The 26,618-nt window shown below is 46.3% G+C and overlaps 15 protein-coding genes across 15 annotated transcripts; 7 read left to right on the top strand and 8 right to left on the bottom strand.

Moving 5' to 3' along the window:
• Window positions 1-33: 33 nt before the first annotated feature.
• On the bottom strand, window positions 34-1,173 carry V1514DRAFT_328795 (anticodon-binding protein). The gene is made up of 2 exons (XM_066927237.1): window positions 1,123-1,173; window positions 34-1,052 (listed from the first exon to the last, which is right to left on the bottom strand). The coding sequence occupies exons 1-2, from the start codon at window positions 1,123-1,125 to the stop codon at window positions 204-206; spliced, it is 852 nt and encodes a 283-aa protein (XP_066784112.1). The 5' UTR covers window positions 1,126-1,173; the 3' UTR covers window positions 34-203.
• Window positions 1,174-1,408: 235 nt separating this feature from the next.
• Window positions 1,409-4,686, top strand: V1514DRAFT_278937 (P-loop containing nucleoside triphosphate hydrolase protein; the record flags this gene model as incomplete). Its single annotated transcript, XM_066924997.1, has 3 exons — window positions 1,409-1,671; window positions 1,742-1,868; window positions 1,939-4,686. 3 exons carry the CDS (start codon window positions 1,409-1,411, stop codon window positions 4,684-4,686), a joined length of 3,138 nt encoding a protein of 1,045 aa, XP_066784111.1.
• Window positions 4,687-5,228: 542 nt separating this feature from the next.
• V1514DRAFT_328792 (uncharacterized protein) lies at window positions 5,229-6,268 on the top strand. The gene has a single exon (XM_066927236.1). The coding sequence runs from the start codon at window positions 5,370-5,372 to the stop codon at window positions 6,177-6,179; it is 810 nt and encodes a 269-aa protein (XP_066784110.1). The 5' UTR covers window positions 5,229-5,369; the 3' UTR covers window positions 6,180-6,268.
• V1514DRAFT_328790 (exocyst complex component Sec10-domain-containing protein) lies at window positions 5,997-7,812 on the bottom strand. Its single transcript, XM_066927235.1, has 2 exons — window positions 7,672-7,812; window positions 5,997-7,612 (listed from the first exon to the last, which is right to left on the bottom strand). The coding sequence occupies exons 1-2, from the start codon at window positions 7,726-7,728 to the stop codon at window positions 6,284-6,286; spliced, it is 1,386 nt and encodes a 461-aa protein (XP_066784109.1). The 5' UTR covers window positions 7,729-7,812; the 3' UTR covers window positions 5,997-6,283.
• Window positions 7,813-7,919: 107 nt separating this feature from the next.
• V1514DRAFT_319266 (uncharacterized protein) lies at window positions 7,920-8,147 on the top strand (the record flags this gene model as incomplete). Its single annotated transcript, XM_066925930.1, has 1 exon — window positions 7,920-8,147. One exon carries the CDS (start codon window positions 7,920-7,922, stop codon window positions 8,145-8,147), a length of 228 nt encoding a protein of 75 aa, XP_066784108.1.
• A 215-nt stretch (window positions 8,148-8,362) lies between these two features.
• Window positions 8,363-10,418, bottom strand: V1514DRAFT_31428 (general substrate transporter). Its single transcript, XM_066925822.1, has one exon. It carries the CDS (start codon window positions 10,225-10,227, stop codon window positions 8,623-8,625), a length of 1,605 nt encoding a protein of 534 aa, XP_066784107.1. The 5' UTR covers window positions 10,228-10,418; the 3' UTR covers window positions 8,363-8,622.
• Window positions 10,419-10,970: 552 nt separating this feature from the next.
• Window positions 10,971-12,253, top strand: V1514DRAFT_328784 (3-beta hydroxysteroid dehydrogenase/isomerase family-domain-containing protein). The gene has a single exon (XM_066927234.1). It carries the CDS (start codon window positions 11,024-11,026, stop codon window positions 12,089-12,091), a length of 1,068 nt encoding a protein of 355 aa, XP_066784106.1. The 5' UTR covers window positions 10,971-11,023; the 3' UTR covers window positions 12,092-12,253.
• V1514DRAFT_328783 (uncharacterized protein) lies at window positions 12,092-13,661 on the bottom strand. The gene has a single exon (XM_066927233.1). It carries the CDS (start codon window positions 13,482-13,484, stop codon window positions 12,171-12,173), a length of 1,314 nt encoding a protein of 437 aa, XP_066784105.1. The 5' UTR covers window positions 13,485-13,661; the 3' UTR covers window positions 12,092-12,170.
• V1514DRAFT_367041 (uncharacterized protein) lies at window positions 13,660-15,534 on the bottom strand (the record flags this gene model as incomplete). The annotated part of the gene is made up of 2 exons (XM_066929853.1): window positions 13,959-15,534; window positions 13,660-13,888 (listed from the first exon to the last, which is right to left on the bottom strand). Exons 1-2 carry the CDS (start codon window positions 15,518-15,520, stop codon window positions 13,660-13,662), a joined length of 1,791 nt encoding a protein of 596 aa, XP_066784104.1. The 5' UTR covers window positions 15,521-15,534.
• Window positions 15,535-15,613: 79 nt separating this feature from the next.
• On the top strand, window positions 15,614-16,954 carry V1514DRAFT_292118 (uncharacterized protein). Its single transcript, XM_066925334.1, has 2 exons — window positions 15,614-15,821; window positions 15,937-16,954. The coding sequence occupies exons 1-2, from the start codon at window positions 15,720-15,722 to the stop codon at window positions 16,873-16,875; spliced, it is 1,041 nt and encodes a 346-aa protein (XP_066784103.1). The 5' UTR covers window positions 15,614-15,719; the 3' UTR covers window positions 16,876-16,954.
• V1514DRAFT_328779 (uncharacterized protein) lies at window positions 16,802-18,745 on the bottom strand. The gene has a single exon (XM_066927232.1). It carries the CDS (start codon window positions 18,565-18,567, stop codon window positions 16,969-16,971), a length of 1,599 nt encoding a protein of 532 aa, XP_066784102.1. The 5' UTR covers window positions 18,568-18,745; the 3' UTR covers window positions 16,802-16,968.
• A 164-nt stretch (window positions 18,746-18,909) lies between these two features.
• Window positions 18,910-21,007, top strand: V1514DRAFT_278985 (P-loop containing nucleoside triphosphate hydrolase protein; the record flags this gene model as incomplete). The annotated part of the gene is made up of 2 exons (XM_066924998.1): window positions 18,910-19,032; window positions 19,085-21,007. 2 exons carry the CDS (start codon window positions 18,910-18,912, stop codon window positions 21,005-21,007), a joined length of 2,046 nt encoding a protein of 681 aa, XP_066784101.1.
• Window positions 21,008-21,048: 41 nt separating this feature from the next.
• On the bottom strand, window positions 21,049-22,223 carry V1514DRAFT_319257 (uncharacterized protein; the record flags this gene model as incomplete). The annotated part of the gene is made up of 6 exons (XM_066925929.1): window positions 21,049-21,259; window positions 21,328-21,433; window positions 21,511-21,626; window positions 21,703-21,765; window positions 21,832-21,931; window positions 21,998-22,223. 6 exons carry the CDS (start codon window positions 22,221-22,223, stop codon window positions 21,049-21,051), a joined length of 822 nt encoding a protein of 273 aa, XP_066784100.1.
• Window positions 22,224-22,387: 164 nt separating this feature from the next.
• Window positions 22,388-24,358, top strand: V1514DRAFT_328773 (uncharacterized protein). Its single transcript, XM_066927231.1, has 3 exons — window positions 22,388-22,601; window positions 22,669-24,028; window positions 24,094-24,358. Exons 1-3 carry the CDS (start codon window positions 22,472-22,474, stop codon window positions 24,188-24,190), a joined length of 1,587 nt encoding a protein of 528 aa, XP_066784099.1. The 5' UTR covers window positions 22,388-22,471; the 3' UTR covers window positions 24,191-24,358.
• Window positions 24,288-26,328, bottom strand: V1514DRAFT_328770 (PPPDE putative peptidase domain-containing protein). The gene is made up of 3 exons (XM_066927230.1): window positions 26,167-26,328; window positions 26,061-26,091; window positions 24,288-26,005 (listed from the first exon to the last, which is right to left on the bottom strand). The coding sequence occupies exons 1-3, from the start codon at window positions 26,224-26,226 to the stop codon at window positions 24,348-24,350; spliced, it is 1,749 nt and encodes a 582-aa protein (XP_066784098.1). The 5' UTR covers window positions 26,227-26,328; the 3' UTR covers window positions 24,288-24,347.
• Between the last annotated feature and the right edge of the window lie 290 nt (window positions 26,329-26,618).

The raw sequence follows: 26,618 nt of genomic DNA, 5'->3' as shown, positions 1-26,618 counted from the left end.
TATTTATTTGTTTTTGTATTTACATTTACTTTTGGTTGTATGCAAGAAAAAATTACGATGTACCATATATAGTTACGATATTGCATGATTTGGAAGAAAAAAAAATAAAAAAAGCAAGCTCTATTAATACAAAACTTTTTTTTTTGTTAAAATACACTTCAAAACTCCAGAAAAAAAAAACAGAAGATTAAAAAAAATGAAATTCAAAGATAATCCTTCTTGTTTGCGGTACGCACAAATCCTCTATGTCTCCACTCTACATCTGCATCCTTGTTGTCGATCGTGCCCAGTTTTAATTCATACAGTTTCATTTCAAACCTGGGCCCGACCTCAGCAAGTTCGGCACCATCTTTTGTTCGCACGTAGACATGATGCCGCACGCTAATGAAATCTCCCCGGTTTGCAAACGTGATGACTCGCGAGCTGTCGCGCTTGGCTCCCGGCGGGAACATGTGCTTCAGAATTTGTGCCACCCGCTTGCCTAGTGGTGACGTGAAGTTGTCAAAAATCAAATGCGGGTATGCCTCCGAAACCGTACCGGCGTTTTGCAAATCATGCCTGAGCACAACGTTGTGCAGCGAGAACGAGGCGGTGGGACCGTGCGGGAAATGTGAGATCGTGATGGCAGTGGGCACACCTCTGTGCTCGTGCAGCAGGACCAGGTCGGTCGTGGCTGAAGTTTGGCACGCCTTCACCAAAGCGGGAAGAACTGAGTTACCACGATTCAACCGCACCGAAGTTGGAAACATGAGCCTGATCTCCTTGGCGAACTGGGAAAGCCTGGTGCTGGGATCGCGAGAAGTCGTGACCACAATCCGCGGCTCCTGAATCCCACTCAACGCACTGTACTCGTCATCGATTTCTTCCTGCATCGACTCATCGTATTTAAAATCTTTTTTCAACTGTTCATCTTCAGCGACTTCTTTTGGTAAGGGCTTGCCCGCTGCCAGCGCAGCACGGAGCTGTTGCCGCTTGACAACCTGGTTGGCCTCTTTTAGTGCCACCGATTTCTTGTAGAGATATTCTCTTCGTTCACGAGCTTGCCTTCGTAACTAAAAAAAAAAAATCCCCCCCGATTAGTATCATCATTTTAAATCATATATTTCCATTTCAAATACTCACCATGTTATTTTTATTATTTTTCTGTGTACAGTCTATGAAAATGTTGGATTCAGGAAAGTTTTTAGTTTACCAGATCTGGCAAATTGGGAAGTTTGAAAGTTTTGACGTTTGCGTCGACAAGTCTTTCAGCGTTTGTTGCGACGTTCGCGAAGCAAAGGAATTTTGAAAAGTTCAGTTATCTAGTTACAAGAAACATATAACTCAAGTTTTTACAGTTTAATTGGTTTAGAGAAAGGACTGAAAAAAAAAGTGGCATTTTTTTTCTTTCTTTTTTTCCGTAAGATCAATGGACGCGTTTACTCACCTCGGACAACAGTTCGACACAGCGTCAATTGCTGATACCGCGTCTGAAATCTCTGAAGTCGCGCCGTATAACCGCAGGCGAACACGTCGATTGTTGGACGATGCATCTGAAGCTTCAGATGATGAAACCTCAACGTTGGATGGCACGGCTAGTTTAGCAAGCGAGCCAATAAGCCGGCTTAGGTCGCATGACGATGAAGAGGAAGAGGAGGAAGGCGAAGTCGTACTGCCAGAGCATGCTTGCACGTGAGTTATGGTCCTCTAGTAGGAACTGTGGGCTTGATGGTGTTGCGCAAAACTAAATATAAGGGTCTAGATATTGCGGAATTTATTCACCGGCTTCGGTTGTTCGCTGTGCTCAATGTAATAAGTGGTTTTGCAATTCGCGTGGCAACACATCGAGCTCGCATATTGTGAACCATCTCGTTCGAGCTCGCCATAAGGTTTGTTTGATTACATCTTGAATGAATATTGATTTTTTTTTTTTTTTTGTTTTTTAACTAGTTGTAACAGGAAGTGTGCTTGCACGCAGATTCAGATTTGGGCGCGACTACTTTGGAATGCTACAACTGCGGATGCAAGAACGTGTTTCTTTTAGGGTTTATCCCAGCTAAATCAGATACTATTGTTGTGATTCTTTGCCGTCAGCCGTGTGCGTCTGCATCGTCAGCTAAGGACATGACATGGGATACTACGCAATGGCAGCCACTGATTGAGGACCGGTCGTTCTTGTCTTGGTTAATTGCCATCCCCAGCGAGCAAGAACAAGTAAGAGCTCGTCAGCCGACCGCGGCACAGATTGCCAAATTGGAAGAGTTGTGGAAAAATGATGCAAATGCGACCATTAGTGATTTGGGCAAAACCGCACCCGATGATGATCCCGTGCCCGTGCTATTAAGATATGATGACGCCTACCAGTACCAGCGCTGTTTCGGTCCGCTGGTCAAGATCGAGGCTGACTATGACAAGAAATTAAAGGAATCTCAAAGTCAAGATCATCTCTTTGTTAGATGGGACATCGGACTGAACAGCAAACACCTGGCCTCGTTTGCACTACCTAAGTTAGACACGGGTGACTACAAGCTTGCGGTTGGTGATGAAATGAGGTTACGATATGTTGGAGATTTGAGACCTAAATGGGAAGGCGTGGGATATGTGATTAAAGTGGCAAACAGTCTTTCGGATGAGGTCACGATTGAACTGAGCCGAAATTCCAAATCCGTGCCATCGGATTGCTCGTTGGGATTTTCGGCCGACTACGTGTGGAAGGCAACATCGTTTGATCGAATGCAACTCGCGCTCAAAACGTTTGCCATTAATGAAATGTCAGTATCCGGATATATCTATCATAAATTACTTGGTCATGAAGTGGCTCCGGTGGTTTTGAAAACTGCCATGCCAAAGCGGTTTGCGGCCCCCAACTTGCCCGAGTTAAACGTGTCACAAGTACATGCGGTCAAATCGGTTTTGCAGAAACATATTTCATTAATTCAGGGACCACCCGGAACCGGCAAAACAGTGACATCAGCCACGCTTGTTTATCATCTAGCTCAAATGAATCCCGGCCAGGTGCTTGTGTGTGCGCCGTCTAATGTTGCGGTTGATCAATTGACAGAAAAAATTCACCGGACTGGATTAAAGACCGTTCGATTAACTGCCAAGAGCCGTGAAGATGTCGAGAGCAGCGTGTCATTTTTGGCTTTGCATGAGCAAGTTCGACTGAATGATACAAATATTGAATTGCAAAAACTGACCCAGTTAAAGCAAGAACTGGGTGAATTGTCAAGTCAGGACGAGCGCAAGTTTAAGAAGCTGACACGAAGTGCCGAGCAAGAAATTTTGAGCAACGCAGACGTGATTTGCTGCACGTGCGTTGGCGCTGGCGATCCACGGTTGGCCAAGTTGAAGTTTAGAACCGTACTAATTGACGAAAGTACGCAGGCTGCAGAACCGGAATGCATGATTCCGTTGATTATGGGTTGCAAGCAAGCCGTGCTGGTGGGTGATCACAAGCAACTGGGCCCGGTGATTATGAACAAGAAGGCTGCGCGTGCAGGCCTGCATCAGTCATTGTTTGAAAGATTGGTGTTGCTGGGACTAGCACCGATTCGATTGAACGTGCAATATCGCATGCACCCTTGCTTGTCCGAGTTTCCCAGTAACATGTACTACGAGGGCAGTTTGCAAAATGGTGTGACCATGCAGGAACGTATTCGGAAAGATGTTGATTTCCCTTGGGCTGATCCAGATTCACCCATGATGTTTTGGTCAAATTTGGGATTAGAAGAGATTTCATCAAGTGGCACGAGTTATTTGAATCGCACGGAGGCGTCGAACGTGGAAAAGATTGTAACTCGGTTTTTCAAAGCAGGCATTCAACCAAGCCAGATTGGAGTGATCACACCGTACGAAGGTCAGCGATCGTACATTGTGTCATCGATGCAAACCAACGGTTCAATGAGACAGGAATTATACAAGGAGGTCGAGGTTGCATCTGTGGACGCGTTCCAAGGCAGGGAGAAGGACTACGTGATTTTATCGTGCGTGAGAAGCAACGAGCATCAAGGAATCGGTTTCTTGAGTGATCCGCGCCGATTGAACGTGGCGTTAACGCGAGCCAAGTACGGTCTTGTAGTGCTGGGTAACCCTAAAGTATTGGCCAAGCAACCAATGTGGTATCATTTGTTGATGCATTACAAGGACAAGGGGTGCCTTGTGGAAGGACCGCTGAATAACTTGCAAGTCAGCATGATGCAGTTTCAAAGACCAAGGGCGCCCGCGTCATATGGTGGCTACCAGGGAAGCACGAGCGGTCCCGGGTCGTCATCGTTTTACGCTCAGCAACGCTTGCCACCAGTGCAAAACAACAACCAGCAACAACGGTATAATCGTGGGCCTGATAATTATGATACGGGATCGGTTCTTGGTTACGTGCCGGACGACGTGTCATCGTTATTATCTGGCGGCACAAGCTATCAATCGATATTCAGCGGCGGTCAGTTTAGCAATCATTGGCCACAACAACAATTGCCACACCACGCCCATCATAACCATAGCCATAACCATCAACCACAATCACAATCACAGGCTAACAAAAGCAACGTCATGAACGGTGTCAAGTCGATTGGACAGAGTCAGTCTGACAGGTTAAAGCAATATGTTGAACAAGATACCGGCCATGGGTATTCAACTATTGATGATGATGCTCGCAGCGTGTCTACTGCGTTTGCATCTCAGATTGGTGTCGGGGCTTACGATTGAGACCTTCTTCCCCCCCAAAAAAAAAAATTTTCAAAAATCAAAAATCAAAAGCCAAACCAACAAATTATTAAATTAAATAAGCTCTTTTATATTTTTTTTTTCACTTTCTTCATTCTTTTCTTTTCTTTTCTATTGTTTTTTTTTTTTATCTTTTACTGTTTTTTTTTTCTAAAAGCTATGCACTAATGAGTGCACCGGTAAAGGGGAATCTGGCTTGTTCCTTCTCAAGAGTTTTTTACCGGTTGGTCTATATATCAGAGGAACATTAAAACCTCATTTATATGGTCACGGCGTCGACGCGCGCTGGGATCATGACCGAGCTGCAGTTGTTGTACATGTTGTATATATGAGTACTGGTGCGGTATGCTTTTAGTAGTATACATTTATATATTAGATACATGTCAACATCTATAATTATTACTTGCCGGCAACTGCACGATTTTAAGACTCGTGGTTGGCAATTAAAGAGCTGTAGTGTTTTACGTAATACAAAAATTTCAAATATTGTAGTTCATTGCTGAATGTTGTTTTTACCGTATCAAGTTACAATGAAATTAAACGGAATTGATCCACAATCTCCGAAAAGCAAAAATAATTTTACGTTTAATCTACACATAAGCAAACCAAGGCAATCAATCAATTAGAAACAAGAAAAAAAAAAGAAAAAAAAAAAAGAACCGTGCATGAGCCAGGGACTTTTGATTGGGCAAAAATGTCTGGTGACAGGTGGCAGCCGGGGCATCGGGTTCGTGATTGCACACAAGCTGGCCCAGTTGGGCGCGTCATGCCTGATTTCATCACGGTCGTTGCCAACCGCGCAGGCAGCTGCTGCGTTGCTACCGGTACCAATGTCATTTCAATCTCAATGTCATGCTGGCGTGGAATTGGACGTTAGTCAACCGTGGCCGCGATCACTAAACAGCAGCAGCAGCAGCACGATGACGGATGTGAGTGTGCTCGTGAATTGTGCCGGCCAAGCGCACAGCCGGTTGTTAGTGAGCATGGCCGAAGAGGACATGCAAGACCTGGTGGGCGTGAACCTGCTGGGCGTGATGTACGGTTGCAAGGCAATCAGCCGGCTCATGCTGCGGCGCAAGGTCAATGCCGGCACAACCACTACGCCGTCATCATCATCGGTAAATATTGATCGTGGCGTGATCGTGAACGTGTCGTCCGTGCTGGCGGCACAGGCCGGCCAGGGCGCGGCCGTGTACGCTGCGTGCAAGGCCGGCGTGGAAGGCCTGACCCGGGCGTTGGCCTGCGAATTAGGCCCGCGCGGCATCCGCGTGAATGCGGTGCGGCCAGGCCTGGTACGCACGAGCATGACAGATAAACATGTGAGTGATGACCGGCAGTCACTGGTCAGGACAAGAATACCGTTGGGCAGGCTCGGCACTGCCGACGACGTTGCCGACGCGGTCGTGTTTTTGATTACGAACCGGTACGTGAACGGGCAGGTCTTGACCGTGGACGGCGGGTTTACAGCTGCGTGACGGATATCGCAAGGCCCAAGTTTTGATGTATATAATGTATATAATGTGTGCAACGAGGTACGAATGTAGATGGAGTAATTATGATTTTATTTTGTTTTGCAACGCTATCGTTTTACGCGGCGGGTCGTGCCCAACCGGTCAAGCAAAGTTGGATTGCGGGATGGCTGTGACGACGGCTTGCCATGTTGACCCCGATGAGCAGCTTGAAACTTGGCCAGTAACAGGCCGGCACCGAGATCGCGCAAGCTCTTGGTTTCCTGACCAATATACCTGCCATTTTCAATATATGACACAAACAAGTCTTGCATGCTTTGGTCTAGCAACATGGCCAGCGCGCCGCCAGGGTCGAGATCTGGTTGTAAAGATTTTTTGAGGCCGGATACCAGGTCAGCCACGCCGGCATGACAGGCCTGCAGCGTGCGCACGTAAGCTAATGCGGATACGGAATCGGCATGAGAAAGTAATAATTCGACTCGTTGCTGGATGGTTTGCGCAAACAATCGCTGAATAAATACCTGCAAGACTTTTTCTGGGAATGGGAAAACTCGCTTGATAATGGCGCTCTCCTTCTTGACCGTGACCCGGATCTCGTTCAACAGGGACAGGGTCGTGTTGTCGAGCGATGGCAGCAATGCCGAGTCCGGATCAGCCAATCGATGCCAAAACTCGGCATCGTCAAACACGCGCTGATGAACGAGTTTTTCCTTCACGATGAAAAAATCATGCTGGTTGACAAAGATTTGCACGACCGAACTACCGCCGTTGAATTCAGTCAAGATTTCGGCCAGATGCTTCATGGCATCCATGTCGGCGCCACGGTATGCCCTGTCAAACGTGCGCAGCAATTCGCGCTCGACCATCTCAGCATATTTTTCGATATTGGCCCTCGTGCGGGCCGCGTGCGGCATGGCGTTGATCTTGCGAGCCAGTCGAAGCAGTTGCCGGACCGTGACCGCGCATTGCCGTTGGTCGTCGACTGATCCTTGCCGCATGGCGTCAACCAGGCCGGCGTCGTTGTTATGGGCAAACGATAAGTATGACTTGATCAAGAACGAACTGCTGGCGGCCCGGTTGCGTTGCCGGGACACGAGGTCGACCGCTTCACCTAGCGTGGTCGTGGTTGATGCCACATCGGAAACAACGACTTCGAGTTCGGCAAACCGGTCGGCCAGGTTCTGGCATGCCTGCTCGGCAGACCCGGTCACGAGCCGGCCGTGTACGGCGGCCGCAGTGGTGGCGTCGGCAGCCACCTGGGATTCCCTTGTGGCCAAGTCGTGCGAGATGGTGGATAACGATGCCAGCGCGGCTTCAAACGTGCGAATGTACGGCTTGGGATCAAGAGGAGCAGAGGACGACGACGCAGCGGCAGCCGCGGTGGCAGCAGACGACTTGCTCAAGGACTCGACCAGGTCCTTGACCGTTATCCGGTGCTGGCATGAATGTTAGCGCGATCCATGGATGGTGCCGCAGCTCTGCACCGTTGTCTTACCAGAAATGTGTCGAGAGAGAGTAGGTCCCTCGTGTGAGGGTCCATATCGTAGACCGCCATGATGGCATGGAAAAGGAAGTGGCCAGTAAAGAGCGAATTTGTGCGCGCGTAACAAATGTATGTTATAGCGGAGCCGCCGCACCATCACCATCACCATCGTCATTTACTCTCGTTCTGCCGTTGCTTGCATTGTATCGAATAACTATCCAGATCAGATCTATAGTTTTTTTTAGAGATACGTTGCTTCTAGCATGGATCCGCAAGATCCGCAAGCGGCCGACACGTTCACGGATTCAGACCGTGAACTCTCGGTCGCGGACGCCCAACGATACCTTGCCTGGGTCCGTGAAGCCGTGACCAGGGCCGCGCAATTGGCGGAAGGTTCGAATCTGGAAGACCTGCCATCATACGCAGTGGCGATCTTGTCGGCCGTGATTGACACTTTGGGCAAATCTTACGTTGACATGGCTATTGAATAGTACGTGAACCTCGGCCACATTTATGGCAACTAATCGAATCAATTTTTTTTTAACCATGATATTGTGTAGCGCAAAGGATGATACCAAGCAAGATCAAATCCTGGCAGCCACAACGGCCAAATCCGCATGGCAAATCTTGCGGTTGTTAACTGCAACCACGACAGAATCGTTGGCACCGTTAGTGGAATCGGACATGACCATGAAACGAGAACTTTTTCAACAACTTAACTATTACGTGGGCAAGACCGAGGATAACATCAGAGCACTCGAACAAGCTGGCTCCACGGTTGCACCCAAACGGTTGCGCTGGGACCGGTTTGCTGCTCGGTGGTAGATTGCCCAAAAAAAAAAATTAAGGCACCATGATACGAAGAGTTAAAATAAGATATAATTTAACTAGTACATAATTTACATTCAATCATGTATATAGTACCATAGCAAGTTCAAAAAGGAAAAATCATCAAGCACAAACTCATCATACTTTATGTTCAATCGAGCCCTTTTCAGCGGCATCATTGTCGACAAAGCCCATGTCGGCAGCAAACGTGGAATGCGGAACCCATTTGGCAGACGTGCGCGGCGTGGTCTCTTCCAACATGCGGTCGACCTGTTCGAGCGTGAGCCCTTTGGTCTCTGGAATCAAAAAATATGCGTAAACCAAGCAGCAAGTACACAGGGACCCCCAGATGAAGAATACCTTAGCACCCAAGTTTCCTTTATCAGTACCGACCATATAAGGAGTAATCACGGCAATGATGCAGTTCCATAACCAATTGGAAGAAGTTGACAATGCGACGCCGCGAGAACGGATCGGTAAAGGATAGATCTCACCAATCACGACCCATGCACCGGGCCCCCAGGTGGATGCGAAAAAGGCAATGTAGATGCAAATAAAAGCAATCATGGCTCGAACCGCGTTCTGGTTTTGCCCATCAGTCACTCCGACAATGGCGACAATAAACTCGCACACGAGCATGCCAGCAGCACCATAGATAAGAATCGTGCGCCTGCCAAACCGTTCGACAGTCCAAAACGAGATTGGGGTCGAGCAAACGTTAACCAGTGTCGTGATCAAGCTAATCAAAAACGGATTTTGAATCGTGCCCAAATCCTTGAAAAAAGTAGTGCCAAAATAAAAAACAAAGTTAACACCGGTCCATTGTTGCATCATTTGAATGGACGTGCCCAAAATCGTGCGCCGCAAGTTCGATGAAGGTTCAAACAATGAACCTTTAAAGCAGTACAACCAAGAGCCAATGTATGTTGTCTTGGGCGTGGCTTGCAATTCGTATTCGTGATTGGCCACAATCTCTGCCAATTCCTGCTGGATGTATTCCGAATCAGCTGGCTGGCCGCGCAACCGGGCCAGTACTTTTGCTGCCTTTTCGCTGTTGTCGGTGCGAACAAAAAATCGCGGTGATTCGGGTAACAAAAATAAGCCGATGGCAAGAATCAAGGCCCACAAGACTTGCAACGCGATCGGAATCCGGTATGAACCCGAATTGTTATAATGTTGAGTGCCGTAATCCACACAGGCGGCCAGCAGCAAGCCGATCGTGATGCAGAACTGGTATCCGGATACTAGTGCGCCGCGGAATTTGCGAGGTGCAATTTCGGACATGTAAAGAATGATGATGGCCGACACAAATCCGACACCAAAGCCGGCAATCAAACGACCGGCCACGAGCAAGCCCAAGCCGGCGGATGCGATTTGCAGCACGACGCCGATAATGAACACGATGCAGCCCAAAATGATAGTCACGCGGCGGCCGTACCAGTCAGCCAAGTCACCGGCAATAATAGAACCAAAGAACGTGCCGGCGGACAAGATGGACGTGATGAGTGACATTTTCCACGACGGCAACACGAACGTGCCTTCCGGCGCGGTATCCTTGTCCAAGCCAGTAATGACGGCAATGAAGTAGTCCATGCCCATCACGCCGGAAATGTAGCCAGAGTCATAGCCAAAGAAGATGCCACCGAAAGAGGCAAACGCGCACAGCAGGTAAGCCTTGATGGTCACGGGAGCTTCGACGCGCGACACGTCGTTTGTAGCGGAGAGGATAGCACCACCTGGCATAGTGAATGTATTAAGAGGCTTGAGAAATTAAAACAGTTGGTAAAGACAAACAGCAAAAAAAAGACAGGGTATTTATACTCAGAAATTTGGGGATATTTTGGAAGCCAGTGAAGCCTGACTCCGTCATGCCATGCGGGGTCGGGGCAGGAGTGGGGGAAAAACTAAAACCCCGGTGAAACCTTGGCCTTGGTTGCCGTGTTGTTAATTGTTGCCACCACATTCAGTGCAAAGTATAAAAGAAATTTCCCCGCCAAGGCACGCCGAACAATTAAAACGCTGAAGTGGGGAAACGGTAGCATTTCCGATCCCGGTTGAATACCTGCCATCGAGCCGAGGCCGTGACAATTAACTCACCGTGCATGGTACAGTGCTGTATTTTGCATGCATTATACGCATTATACACACCCATCGATCATGGTACATGGTTGTGAAGGCTGCATTTTGAATGCAGGCACAGCAGCAACAACAACAAAAAACAGCGTCGTGCCTCGGATCGGATTATTATTTTTGCATTGGATGCCGGTCGGAACAAATTTGATCCTGAACTCCTCTTTTGCCCGCAAACGCCAAACGCTAATTCAAACTTAAGGTTTGCCACCGCAAGACCACCTTCTCCGCACAGGGGCGTGTACTGTGTAAGCAACAAGGTTTGTTTGCTTTCATGTAGCGCAGGGGTTCGTGTTGCTGAGTGTAAGACCAATGCGCGGGTCTCGTGTCAAAAGTGGAGTTTTTGGGTTGTCGGCTTGCCAAAAGTTATTGTTTGAATTCGAAATTGCAACGTACAAGTTTTGAAGCAATGGCGCCCTCAATTGATTCCGTCTTGATCATTGGTGGATCTGGCTTTCTTGGACTTCACTTGATTGACCAATTCTTCAAGCTTGAACCCCGGCCGGCAATTCACGTGCTCGACATCAGGCCGTTGCCCGCCGTGTCGCCAAAGTTCTACTCGTTCGACCCCGACCATGTGCACTTTCACAAGGCCGACATTACAAACGTGGAATCAATCCGGGCCGTGCTTAAGATTGCCGTGCCGTCCGTGGTTGTGCACTCAGCGTCGCCTGTGCATGGCCTCGGTGCAGACATTTATCGTGCCGTCAATGTCGACGGCACGGCCGCGTTGCTGCAAGCCGTAGCAGAGTCCACCACGGTCAAGGCGTTCGTGTACACGTCGTCCGCGTCGGTCGTATATGACGGCTCGGACCTGAAGAACGCGGACGAGACGTTCCCGATACCGGCAGTGGCCATGGATGCTTATAATGATACCAAAGTGCAGGGCGAGCGGCTCGTGCTGGACGCCAACAAGTCGTCGCCGCAGTTACTGACATGCGCGCTCAGGCCTTCCGGCCTGTTCGGACCTGGTGACCGGCAATTAGTGCCTGGCATGCTTGACGTGCTCAAAACCAACGGCACCGTGTTCCAACTTGGTGACAATTTCAACCTGTTCGACTTCACTTACATTGGCAACGTTGCTCACGCTCACGTGTTGGCCGGCCTGGCCCTGCTGGACCCGGCCCGTCAAGACGCGGTTGCTGGCGAGGCCTTTTTTATCACAAACGATACGCCGGTATATTTCTTTACCATGCCGCGCACGATCTGGTCTCATAGAGGTTACGTGCCCAAATTCATCATCAAATTGCCTCGCGATATCGGCATGGGCCTGGCTTACCTTTCCGAAGCATGGTCGGCCCTGCGTGGCAAGCAGGCATTGTTCACCCGGTTCAGGGTCGCGTTTACGTGCGCGAACCGGTATTTTAATATTTCAAAGGCAAAACAGTTTCTAGGTTACGAACCATTGGTCAGCCTCGAAGACGGCGTTTTGAAAACATTGCAATGGATAGATGAGGAAGAGAAATTAAAAAAATAATAAAAAAAAAAACCAAAAAATTTAATTACAAATTTTATACTTTCATCACCAATAAAAAATGTTAATATATATATACTTTCTATAGTTCACTCTTGAGATACAAATGTTCCAACTTGTCATTATTCTTCTTGTCAATTTCCTGCTCAAGATCTTCCTGTTCGGGCACGATCACTTCTTCAAGTCCATTAGTGTTGCAAATTAATACCCCCTGATCATGAAGACTAACCCCAAACCGCCGGCCGTTCTCAACCACTAACGAATTCAATCCAGAAAATTTATCACCAGTCTTGTCCCAAAACACGGTTTGCCATTTACGGTCCTTGTCCTTCAACGCGCTCGTGACCGAATCCGCAACCACAAGGTCGCCAAGTTGAACCAAAAGCCCGGCCCAGGACGCGGCCTTGCGCTTCTTACTACTCAACCACGACAACACTTGTCCCAAAACTGAATTGGCACCGGCACTTACGAGCCCATCCAATTCAGTCGAGTACGACAAATGCAGTGGCAAATATGGCGTGCGAAAAATTTCTTCGCCAGGGTAAAAATGCATGCGACCAAGACTCTTGTTTTCAGCAACCTGCTCGTCCGTGATGTCATCAGGAGGAATGTACAACTGGTACGAGTAAATACCATATTGAGCCGACGCAACGTATAACTTGTCACCATGATATTCAATTCCAATTGGTGTCGTGCTTGCTCCGACTGACTTTTCAGTAATATTACTAACATTCGTAAAATCCAAGTATCCGATCGTGCCAAACGGCATGCCTGACAATGCTTCAAGATAACTAAGCACGCCACGGTACGGGTATCCTAACGTGTTGGCCGTGAAAACCTGAGTAGCCGAAATCGGCACTACCGACACCGGATCCAAAATTGCCTTGCCATGAGGAAGAGACAAAAACCGATCAATCTTACCAGTGCTGGGCGTGAAATCAAACACTTCCACTGAAGCGTTACCTTTGCCGGCAGCGTTGGTAACAAAGATTCGCAACGTGGTCTCATGCTCGTTAGTGAATATTCCTCGAACTCCCTGAGGCCGCAATTCACCAAAGTCATCACCAAATTCGATTTGCACTGGTTCAGAATCGGCAACGTAATTCCATATGTACACCGCACCAGACGGCGTGCCCGCCTTGTAACCGGTCAAGAAATTGCTTTGCTTCTTGTACGGATCACATGATACTATGGCATAATCACCATACACCTTAATATCTTCACACCCGGTAAACACGTCGGGCCGGTACACGTCACACACGCCAGGAACGTACGACACTTCAGGGAATGGCTCTGGCTCGTATGAGAACCACAACGGCGGTCGCTTTTGGTACTCGCTCCATAATGTTTTGGCCAAAACCCAAAGCATTGGGTACAATGCCGGTCCGAAAATCATGATTGCCTCGGAAAAAAAAAAAATTTATTTTCGTCCTCACTTGAAATTGTCAGTTGGAAATGTTATGCAATAACTTTGCTCAGAAAGAGTGGAGCCTAGTTTTCTGAACCTTTTTGCTCAGGGCAAACCTTATTTCTTTTGCTTATATATGTATTATGTAATACGTTTATTGATTTTAATCTATGGATATTGCCTCGTCTTTGTCTAGGTCAATAACCTCGTCCACTTTGACCTTCTTGGTCCGGCCAATGTCTTCTTCTTCTTCTTCTTCTTCTTCTGCTTTACGTTTCGCACCATTATCACTTAGTGCCTGTACCTGTGCTTCTGCTTGTGTATCCACTAGCTTGCTGCTGGGTCGTAGTGGAATCTCTGACGAACCGTTCAACACCCGAATCTCGTCCTCACTAGTTCATAAAAAAATTAGCCTAATTTCGATTTTGATCCCCCCACAAAACTTTAATAAAATCAACATACGATATTTCTGATATTAAAATCTCAAGATTTACTTTTGGCGCGTCATCATCATCATCAATCACAGTGACAAACACGCCATCTTTGACTCCAACTTCGTGCAACGTTTTGTTTGCATTGTCGTCAAATTCGACATCCCACAGTAACTTGTCCGTCACGATGCTGACATCATCCGAATACTCGAAATTTTTTAAAATAATTTCCCGCACAAACCGTTCCAGCGTTACGGTTTTAGGATTAAGCGACACGGCTGCCCTGGCCACGCCGCACACCTGGCATTGCGGATTCGGCCGGGCCAGTTGTTCAGCACCAAACACTTGATCCGGTCTGGATGACAAAAAAATCGACCGCGCGCGTGACAGGTCGTTGGCAATGACTTTAAACCCTTGCAACACGCATAATCCGGCAACGATGGCGTTCGTGGTGGCAATGGCGGGGATAATGTTGCCGGCCATTTGCTTAACGTCAAACTTGGATTTCCGTTCGATTCCAAACACACTTGCCCGCAAGTTTGCGGCCGCAACCACAAAATCTAACGTGTCATCGTCGTCCTTATCAAATTCTAATCCGGCCCCGGTCGAATTACTCGCAGCCCGGCTCACCAGTCGCGCGATGCTGTGTTCAAATACCTTAAAGCTCTCAGCCACGGTCCATACGGGCTGGTCGTTGTCAGCAATATCTGATGCCGTACTATTCAATTCACCCGCTTGTACAGAAACCTCATCGTAGATTAATGGATCTGGAGCTTTCCTGTCATTCCAGGCACCGTCCATGTCACGCAGCCTGGTAATATCGGCCTGAAATACTTTTGCAAACACCAGTCTGGCAAATTCGGCACTGCCAAACGCGTCTTTTACTTTTTTCAACTCCACTGCTTCCTTACTTAATTGCTCGATTTCAGCTGCGTTGTCGTCCGTGACCGTGTTATCTACTGTAGACGACGATGCCTCATCATCCCGGCCAAACAGTTGCGAAAACAAGTACATCTTGGCCCACACAATGCAATGAATCGGTTGAGACGGCGTAGTTCGAATCGTACATACCGGAAAGGATTTGGGTACTGGCTTGGGCACGCAATCGTAGCATTCGGTTTGCCCTCGCACGATGACTTGCACTTGGCCATTAAACCCGGTCGTGCCACTCTCGATTAAAGGTACGTCCGCAGTTAAGCACATACGATTAACATGCCGCCTGGCATCCAAATTATCCAACGCGTTAAACACGACATCGAATCGTTTAAACCAGGCAACATTAAATTCGCCAGCCTTAATATCAGCATGATGAGCAATTAATTCCACGTCAGGGTTAAACCGGCCAGCAGTTTGCTTGGCCACCAGTGCCTTTGATTTCTTGATATGTTCATTACCAAACAGAAATTGCCGGTTCAGGTTCGAAAGATCGATCGTGTCGAGATCAACCAGCTCGATCGTACCAAATCCGGTTAACACCAAGTTTTTCAATAATTCACAACCAATTCCACCAGCGCCAACCATAAGCACTCGTGATGTCTTCACTTTGTCATACACATTTGCAAGAGCCTGTGATGCAAACTTATCTCTGGTCATCTTGTTGGGCAATATTTTTTTTTTTTGTTTGTACGGTACAAAAATGTCGTTGTACATATAACGCGTCTAGGGTTAGGGGCTTCACAGGTAATAAATTAATTTGATAAACTCAGTTACGCTTTGGGTTTGGGTTGAAATGCAAAACTCCTCGGCTTCTTGACACGACGGGCCAAGAGGTTCAAGGCGCACGGAACAAGACATGGCTGGTTCAACCGGGGTCTTGGAATCCGCTCAATTTATTGCACAGCATGCGGAGTACGTTTCTATTGATGTTGACGCATGTCACGATGTTGCCGAAACGGTGGGTTTGTGGTTCGCATTTCAATATTCGAATATTCGTTCCCTAAGTGACGCAAAACCGAGCTAACACGGATTCCTTGTTTGGCTTGCAAACTGGGGCACGTAATAAAATATAGATTTACGATTCCATGCAGGCAAAATCTTATTCTACGGCTACATGGTCAACACATCCGTTAAATCCTAAATCCAAAACCAAAAAAACCGTGGATTGGATATTCCTTGTTGACCTGCTCAATTTCAGTTTTTGGTCGGACGTGGACACGAATGACACCGGCAGGGCGTCGACGCAACGATTCACGGTCGTGCTTGATGGACAGGAATGGACTGGGTATTGGAGCTTATGTGCAGCTGTTAACAGGGCAATTGAACAAGACGGGATCGACATCACGAACCCGGCAGTTTGGAACACGCTTTCCGACGCTGACCTGGCCGCCGTGTTCAGGTCCGACACGAAGGAGCAAGTGCCCATGCTGAGCGAGCGCATTGCATGCATGCGACAGGCAGGCCAGGTTTTGACTGACAACTTCGACGGCAGCTTTGCCAACGTGATTGACTTTGCGGCTGGGTCCGCGGTCGGGTTGGTGAATTTGATTGTCAAATGGTTTGCCTGTTTTAGAGACGAGGTCACGTACAAAGGCAGATCGGTGCGCATTCTCAAGCGAGCACAGATTCTTGTGTCGGACATATGGGCATGCTTTGATCAAGCGTCTTACGGCAGTTTCCATGATATTGATCAGATCACCATGTTTGCTGACTACCGAGTGCCGCAGATTTTGCATTCATTAGGGGTCATCAAGTATTCAGCACAACTGGAAAAACACGTTCGCGATTTGGAGCTATTAGAATACGGTAGTGATCGTGAAGTTGAGCTGCGTGGCTGCAGTATTTGGAGCGTGGAACTGATTAAATTACAGATCCTGGCTGCTCATCCCGGTCAGAATATTAACTCCGTTCTTATCGATTTTTATTTATGGGATACGGCCAAGGAAATCCAGGGCAAATCAGAAATTCAAAATGCAATTCCCTGTCACCGTACCAGAAGTATATTTTACTGACCAAAAAAAAAAAAACAAATATAGGAATAAAAAAAAATTGTAGAATAATTAATACATCAAAAAAAAAAAAAAATTCGACCATTTCCAATTTATTCACAATTCCTGCCGGAATTGCTTCAACTTCTCATTAACATTCTCCTGAATTTTTTCTGAAAGTTTCTGAGTACCACTAGTGGCAGAATTGACCACGCTTCTGAAATAATCATTCACCTTCTCAATCCATCCTTCATTTGACACTCCCTGATGAAATAAATAAGCATTACGTCTCGCAATCGCGATTAATTCGTTGCGAGTAGTACCCTGATACGTCGGAATGCCGTACGAGTCCAAGAACGATTTTAAATCACTGTCACTCCAGGATTGAAACGCAGAGTCTTTTGATGAATGGTACCAATCAGCCACCTTTTGCGAAGCAATTTGGTAACTATCGCCACCTTGATTCTTGATTGACTCAATGTAGTCACTTGCCTTTTCCGCTAGCTCATCCCGTGTTCCCGTAACCGCTTGACCCTGTTCGCGGAGCCAATTCTGAAGATCATCGGCCGACCAGGCCTCAAACGACCATGCCCCGGCCGACGACGACACTGGCACGTTTTTGTGACTCCATACCAATTCCCGCAATCTATCTGACGGTGTGTTATCGGGGGCAAGAACGCCTCTGGCTTGCAAAAACTTGCGCAGTCTCGAATCTGACCAGGTGTCTGCGATTTGCTTGAACGCGTCACTGCCAAGCCTGCCGCCAAATTCGGCCGACTGCTTCACCCTGTCTGCTGCGTGGCCGTATTTCTCGCGCGAAAACCGGTTCACGTCTTCAATGTCTTTTTGTAATTGGAACTTGTTCCTGCGAGCAAGAGCAAGCAACTCATCATACTTTGAATTCTGCGGAACAGCAATGCCGTGCTCGTCAAACCAGGCTTTCAAGTCTGACTCGGACCAGGTGTCGAACGCGGTGTCCTTAATTAGCCCGCTTGAATCCACGATCGTGTCGGCTAGATATTGATAGGCTGCCTTGCTGCCCTTTTGCCCTTGCTTGACGTGCTTCTTGATTGATCTGATTAAGTCCTTGCGCGTGTACTTCTTGGGAACGTCATATCCGTTCTCAACCAGCCAGGATGCCAAATCAGTGTCAGACCAGGTGTCAAACAGCCAGTCGTACGTATGCTTGGTCGAAGTCTTTGCAGCCTTGGCAAACGTGTCGGCGTTGTCTTTGACAATGTCAATCAAGTCCTTCTTGCTTGCCGTCAAGGGGTGCTTAAGCTTGTGCGCATCCAAAAACTTGTCCAAATCAGAATACGACCAGGTATTCAACACGTGGTCGACCACGCCATCATATTCGCGTTGGACCTTGGCTTCCGTGTCACGGTAGTTCTTTTGCGCGGTCGTGATGAGCCATTCATGGTTGGACTTGAGCGAATTTTTCACCTTGACTCCCTTGTCTTCAAGATATTCAACTAGCTTATGATTATCCCAAGTAGCAAACGGCGAAGAAGATGTTGCGGCGGTCCAGTGCTTGCGCACGAGCCCAAGTAGGTCATCACGAGGCTGCGAATCCTTAAAATAAACCTTGTTCTCGTCCAGCCATCGGCTGATCTGCTGCGTGTCCCAGTTCTCGTATTCAGGAGCCTCATGAAACCCCCATGAGGCAGCAACAAATGTCGCGTAGAATGCAAGAATAAAAAGTGTCAACTTCATGATTGTCAAACGGTTGTTAGAAGTGTACCAACGATAAAAGGCAAAAAAAAGAAAAAGAAATTCAGCAAAAAGGGCAGCAGGCAAGCATATTTAAGCCAGATGGGCAAAACGATGATGTGATCATTTTGTGATTAGATTGAATCATTGCCCTGGCCTCATTGAAGCAGCGGCAGCAGAGCAAATCCTGACTGTGGAAGCGATCGTCGAAACTGCAGCGACGTCACACTTTTTTTCCTGCTGACAAGGCAGAGGGGCTGGGTACTCAACCTCATGTGGTTAGGGTCCAGCGCTTTACGTCGTCATCCAAGTGAGAGCAAGGACGACTAGACTACATGAGATACTATGAAAAGAAAAGGGGTTACGGTGGAAAAGTTTGCCGAGTTTAGTAACGAAGTGCGCGTTGGTCATGGAGAAGTTAAAATCAAGACTTTGAAGGACTGGGCCGACTATGGCAAGTATTTTATCGTGAGTATAATTTGATGCCCAAAAATATGTGATTGCCAACTTTTTATATTAGCGATTTTTCCCTTACGTTTGGCCGTATAAAGACAGGAAACTTCAATCCAAAATTGTTGTGTGCGTGGCGATCGTGTGCCTGCAACGAGCAATAAACATCTTGGTGCCATATCAGCTGGGCAAGTTGACTGATCAACTCACCAAGGATTATGGTAAACAGAAAATACCATGGGCGCAGATTGCAATTTATTTGGGTCTTCGATATCTGCAAGGAAGCAGCTCGTTTCTTGGCATATTTCGAAATTATCTTTGGACTACCATCAGTCAATACTCGTACCGGTCGTTGGCAGTTCTCGGTTTCGAACACGTGCTCGGGCTCGGGCTTGAGTTTCATCTTAGCCAGCGGTCGACTGACGTGATTTCGACACTTGAAAACGGCCACACGATTACAACGTTTGTGGAAAAGATCACGTTCAGGTTGATGCCCATGTTACTCGACATGGGCCTGGCAGTCGGTTACTTCGTGATCTCGTTCGACAGGTATTACGCGTCCGTCGTGATCGCCGTGGCTGTCGTATACGTGTACGCGAGTTCCCAATTGTCGCATGCCAGAGTGTCGACCAAGCGCGAACTTGTTAAAAACAGCATGATTGAATATGGCATCAAATCTGATTCAATCACGTCGTACGAAAACGTAATGTACTTCAATGCTCAACACTACGAAGTGCAACGATACAAAACTGCGATTTCAGACACGCAAGCTGCAGAGACCAGGTTTCAATCGAGCTTCAGGATCGTGAACGTTGTTCAAAATTCAATATTTACGGCCGGGCTTTTGTTTTCGGCAACATACTCCGCGTATGAGATCTCTCGCGGCCGAGCAAACGTTGGCAGTTTCGTGTCCATGCTGGCATACATGACGCAACTGCAACATCCACTTGATCAGTTCACCTCTTTTTTGCGGTCCACGCAGGACAACTTAATCAACGCCGAAAAAATGATCAACATGCTGGAATTAAAGCCGTCCGTGACTGAAAAGGTTGGCGCCACGGCACTGCAAGTTTCTCATGGCAAGATTTCGTTCAATAATGTAAGTTTTAAATACGACAAGAGTCATCATGTCAACGCTGTGGACGACGTTTCATTCACGGCCGCGCCAGGGTCGACCGTCGCATTCGTGGGCGAGAGCGGAGGCGGCAAGTCAACACTTTTCAGACTGCTTTTCCGATTTTACGATGTCAATGACGGCAGCATATCGATCGATGATCAAGACATTCGCCACGTCACGTTAAAATCACTTGCTAACAATATCGGCGTCGTGCCGCAAGAATGTGTATTATTTAATGATACTATAATGTTTAACCTGCGGTACGCCAACCGCGACGCCACGGACAGTCAAATTTTTGCCGCCGCAAAAGCTGCTGCCATTCATGAAAAAATCTTGCGATTCCCAGATGGATACGACACCGTGGTTGGCGAACGCGGGCTTCGCTTATCCGGCGGAGAAAAACAAAGGATATCGATCGCGCGCGCGATCTTGAAGAATCCGCCGATATTACTTCTTGACGAGGCCACGGCCATGCTGGACGTTGAATCCGAACGACACATTCAAGCCGCGCTGCACGAACTGAGCCGGTCCAGAACCACGTTAGTGATTGCTCATCGGTTGTCGACCATTATTTCTGCAGACAAGATTGTTGTTATTCATGCCGGTAAAATAATCGAGCAAGGCACGCATGAAGAATTACTACGGGCCAAAGGTCGGTATTATATCATGTGGCAAAAACAGGTTTCGCACATGGTTGAGACCGATAGTGCGGAAGATTTAGTTGCTGAGAATGAGGAAGCACAACACGAAATCACAAGACCACCAGTCAGGGAAAGAAAATTAAAAGTTGAGCTCGACATCACTAAGAAAAAAAAGAGCCGAGGTCATAGCGTGCTTGTAAATGACCTGGACATTGTCAATTCAAAGTCGCCATAAAAATTAGCATCATCATTATCATCAATTTTTTTTTTTTTTTTTCAAAATTCATTGTCACCATCATTGTCTTGATTTTCAAATTCATCATTGTCTGAACTTTCCGTATTGGAATAGTCATTGCTGCAGTCCAGCACTATATTTCGTAACCGGTCGTCATTACCCCAGTCAATCCCACTGGCAAGAATTAGTCCCAGAATGGTTGGTTTTAACGTTTCAATTTTTTCCGTAACTGTTTGCAATATTTGTTGTAATCTAAAACCACAAGATTAGTTGTTCCACATCTAATTTTTCTCATTATATAAATTCTGCAACCAACGCACTCCTTTATTCTTTCACTGTGTTGGCCGACAATTCTTTTGTTTTGTTGTTGACGAGATTTTTTCTCGATTATTGTACTAGTCAACCGTCTGTTTACTTTATGAATTGCTGTCCCAAAAAAAAAAAAAAAAAAAAATTAGACTAAAAAAAAAAACCAATGAGGTTAATATAATAATACAATATACCTTCATTGTCAATTTCCAACTTGACAAGGTTTTCTTTCAATTGGTGAAGTTGTTGACCAAGTTGTAATACAATCTGCACCGACTTGTCCGGATCCACGGGTTCATGTGCACCTAATCTATTTAAAAAAAAAATAATAAAATATAATAAAATTGATTAGACCATGCCAAAGAAATGAACCCGATAGAGCATACAAATCGTTTGCATCGTTATCCTTTTTCTGTGATTTTACCAACGCGTCTACAGACGTGAGTGAACTATATAAAAAATAAAATAAACATCACATTGTTCAAAAACCAAAAAAAAAAAAAAATGAAACTTACCCATAGTCAACTAACGCATGAATATCAGCCAGGTTCTTCGCCGCGTCTGATTCTTCGCGCAGGTCATCCAAGGATAAACTTGCAAAGTCCCCATGCGCGTCTACATAAAATAAATTAGATTTTTTAATCCCGCCAAAAAAAAAAAAACAATTAGAATTTATCATGCCTTGTTGTTCAAAAGGCAACAATTGTCTTTGCAACTGCCTCAACTCGTTGTACAAATCAGTTATGCGTTGTTCCTTAGGTTGCAGCGCGTAAACACTGGGTTCGCCAATCGTGCTCGTTACTGATGGTTTGGCATGACGAAAGCGGGCAACCCCCGTAGTAACTGATAAAGCTAGTCGTAAAATATCAAGAGATATGGTGTACAAAGATTCTTGACCGTCGGCCATGACGAATTGACCGCAAATTTTTGGTCAAGTTTTGGTTTGCAAAATGTTAATAAGTTGCCTTGACTATACGCCGGGCAGTCAAGCCACACGAGATGAGTGGCTGGAGGACGAAAACTTAAAAAGTAGAAATGATCAAAGCCACAATCACATCAACAAAAACAACAAAAACAACAAAAACAAAACAAGTTACGAAGCTACTCCGTTTGCACCAAAGTGACAGCTGGCAAAAAAAGTTAAAATAAAATAAAATGTCAAAGGCTGTAAGTTCAGCAGAGCTTGCAGGTTGTGATTACGATCATTCATCGTACATGGACGTTGATGTTTCAGAAGACGTGCGTTCGAATGACGACCGGCCGATCGAGCCACGTTTAGTTGAAGGTAGACACGACCTCGCAGCTACCTATTTTGTTGTCGACGAAGCCAGTGAACTAATATATATATATAGTTGAAGATCTAACTTTATCTCCTCTGCGATCAAATTGGCCGCCAGCAACTCACGAGGACAGCAATGCAGGCTTGCCGTTGGGCAGTTCTACACCCAAACCTGCAGCAATATTTCCCGCTAGTCCCACGCGGTTGAGCATCTCTAACATGACCGCTACCAGACAGTTTCAGTTTACAAACGTGTTATTTGGTCCTACACTTTCACCTCGGTCAGCATCTTTTGCCAAAGACGTTATTGCGCCGTTGCCTATCGGATATGATGATGATGATGGTGATTTTCTGAATGGCGTGGACGACGATGGCAGTGATTCAGGCGATGAAATAGAAAGAGAGGACATGGAAGCCAAGAAGGCTCGTGAATTGGCATTGAAAGATGCTGCACGGATGGCTCGGCTGGTGTCGTCTACTAACTCTGCCATCAGAATATTGAATTCACCTGAATCACGCCTGCCGTCATATGCGCATCAGCATAAGCGGCTGTCAAAATCACCACTAACGTCGCCATCACAATCACCGACCCCTGAGCGAAGCAGGTCTTTGAATTTAAGTACGAAGCAAGAAGACTCAACAGGACACGCGCCGGAGACATTGTCGCCAGCACAGAGGCAAGCTCATGAAGCCTTGCAAGATTCACTTTTTAATTCAAATTTTGCAGAACAATCCACGGGCCCGGTTTTGGCGAACACGGATGTTGAACAAAAATTTGTCACGGAACAAGACAGGTTAATCATTCCGGACGAACAAGTTATGATTAGACCGGTTAGTCCACAAGTTCAGGCTGTTGATGCATCTCCTCAGAAGCTGCTTCGAGAGTTATCTCGCGTAATAAGCTCACCGGCTCCGAAATCAAACTCTAGTAAGATTGCACAACAGGTTGAAGAAATTATAATGCGGTTACATGAAAACCAGCGCGAAATGCAACGTACGGCAAAAAAATTAGAAATGCACGGTCGCAATCAAAACGATTCGGTTGATGATAAAGAGAATCTTTTTCGAAAACTAGAAATTCTTTATACGGATTTTCGTTTGATTCGTCAAAACCTTGCAATCTTGGAAGGGCAATTGAAAGCAATCGAAGAACTTGATGATGAAAATAAATTATCCGAGAAGGATTTGGAAGCAATCAATAATGATAACGATAACGACAACGATAATGATAACGACAACGATAATGATAATGATAATAAAGATAAAAATTTGGTTGACATTATAACAACGATCGTGCCACCGATCGAGCCAAGGTTACAACAATCAAAAGAAAATATTCAAAAAATTTGGCCATGGACCACCGAAATTTTCAATAATACCGTGATTGCAATTTATTTATTTTTTTGCTCGGGTTTAATCGCGGTATTTATCATGTAAGTAATTTTCAAAACTCTTTAACGTTCAATTTGTGGCTTCTTCTGACTTGGTTTGTATATAGCATTGCTTTACGTTGTAACAATTTGATCTTTTTCGATTCATCTTATGTCGGCCCGAATCCTGTGTTAGGTGCTGACCGATGGGCGGAATCTTATTAGTCCCGTTTCTTTTTTTTTGTTTTTGTGTTTTATTTTTTTTAATATGGCAGGTTTTTAATAATGTGTTGGTATTGGCGTTGTTTTTGGGATCGGAGGGGTTTTTTTATTTTATTTTATTTTTTTTTGTACAATTAGAAAAAAGAAGAATGTATATTATTTAAGTTTCAAGAGTTCTAAGTAGGGCCAAAACATCAGACATTAACTGATTGTCTGTTAATTTCAACTTGCTTATCCTTTTTTTCGCAATCGAGTACAAATTCTTGCGTTTAGCCACGGCGGTCAATTCTGCATATGCAGGTTCTGGAGCAAGATATAACAATAATGCGCATGAGACTGTTAACCTGTTAACAACAGCATCGGAATCGTGTTCGCGTTCGATGGCTTCTATAAGGGCAATCAGCAGGTCACTGCCACGTGCAATCAAGACCTCGTTACCAGCTGATGATGCGCGCTGGGTCTGGGCATGTGCCACCAGGTTGAACGCTAATGACGCTCCGGCAAGCATAACCTTGAAATCAAGAACGCCCGAGATTGCAAATTGCACCAAATCATCAGAGAGTTGGTTGCACAATGTGGAAACGAAGACCGGAGATGCAAAAAAATTGCTCAGCAACTGAACCGTGACAAGAACGACCTGGTACGATCGATCGGCATGAGTGGCAAACCTAATCACGGACCTGATCGTTTGCAACTCATGTTCTTCCGCAAACCAAGACCCAACCCGAGAATCAACAACCGCAAGCCTGAACAGGTCAATGATTGGGAACAAATCATTTTTAAACTCGTTTGATAATTCACGTTGAATAAACTCAGCAAACCGGGCAAGGTTGGGGAGCACGGCAGACTGGGCACCGTGCTGATCGCGGTCGGTGATAAACTTGGCCACGTCAGTAACGATGCCGTGATTTACTGGTGCTGCCTCCTCAAGTTTTGCGGTTAACTTATCTAATGGTGGAATCTTGGTGAACAATATTGGCTTGTGAATTGTGGCCAACAACGTGGGCAGGTTTAAGTTGGCATGAGGATGCGGCGGGTATGCCATCACGATCAGCAAGTTCACGTTGCTTTCCAACGTTGCCGGTGACGCGCCTTTCCAATCATCGACTTTTTGGCCGTCGATAAACGTTTTAAACGTGGGCGTAGCAGTTATTTGCCATTGTCGAGAAATCTCAAACGCAAGATCAATATCGACCTTGACCAGCACGGCCTTGTGCTCAAGCCGGCTCGCCAGTTCGTCATATTTGGGGTACGCGATCCGGCACGGGCCGCACGTGGCGGACGTGAAAAAAACGACAACGCAGCGGGCAGATTTGATAATGTGGTCAAGATCAGCAGCGGACGTGACGTGCTTAACTTGATCACCATGTGATGTTGCTGGTGCAGGCGCAGGCGCAGGCGCAGGCGCAGGCGCAGGCACAGAGGGCGCCGTTGCCGGTTGTGATGACGGCGCGGTCGTGACTGGCTTGAGCGCACGTTCAATTAACGGCCGAAGTGACTGACCAAACGGGGTATTCAAAACTTCTTCAGGCAGGCTGGAAATATGTGCCGGAATGTCACTGCCGACCAAGAACTGGCACAGGTCTTGCGAAAAATTGTTACAATTATGCATAAACAAGTCGTACCTGTCATGGGTATACACCTGTTTTAACGATTCAACGTATTCGAGCACAATATCTTGCGGCACGTGCGTCTGGCCCATGTCAACCACTTGCAACGGCCGGCCGTGATGAGACCCGCCCGGTGACGATGTTTGAACGCCGTGGCCGTAGAAATATTCGACTCCTTGATAAACCACGCTAGTATGCCATACGCCATCTATCATGAAATAAGCATGAGCAAATAAAAAAAAAATTTGCTCTTAGAAACTTACCAATTTGTTTTCCAATAAGGGGCATCGACATCTGTCATTGCAAGTTAGAAACAATCATGGCGCAAAAGTCCGCCTCGAGGCAAAACCAAAAAAAAAATAATCTTACCATTTTGGCAACACCATTTGTTAAATCGTAAACATATAACTTTACCGGGAACGCCGTCATTTTTACTCAAGAATTAAAAAAAAAAAAAAAAAAAAAAAAAAAGAAAATTCTTGATTTACTGATTCTGAACCGATATTGAAAAACAATTAAGCCGGGCGCGGCTGAGCTTGCGCAGCCGCACTGATTACAATTACGGGCCGTGCACGTGATGTCATGCTATTTCAGGTTAGGGTTATCATAATCTATAATATAATTTATTACATAAGTAACGTATGTCATCACCGAGCTGGACACTTCTACTCCAATCCACACGTCATTTACCTAAAGCATCATTTCTGTGCCAAAAAAAAAAAGGAATTGTCTTCAAAAGAAAAAAGTTTATTGTTAGCCATTCAGGCTATAGATAGAACCCCAAAATTAAGCATTCGAGCTGCTTCAAAGATCTATGAAGT

Source organism: Lipomyces japonicus, assembly GCF_038497905.1.
Source record: "Lipomyces japonicus strain CBS 7319 unplaced genomic scaffold V1514scaffold_13, whole genome shotgun sequence".
Lineage (NCBI taxonomy): Eukaryota > Fungi > Ascomycota > Lipomycetes > Lipomycetales > Lipomycetaceae > Lipomyces > Lipomyces japonicus.
The sequence above is the reverse complement of the archived record's forward strand: the minus strand, read 5'-3'. Positions and strand labels throughout refer to the sequence as shown.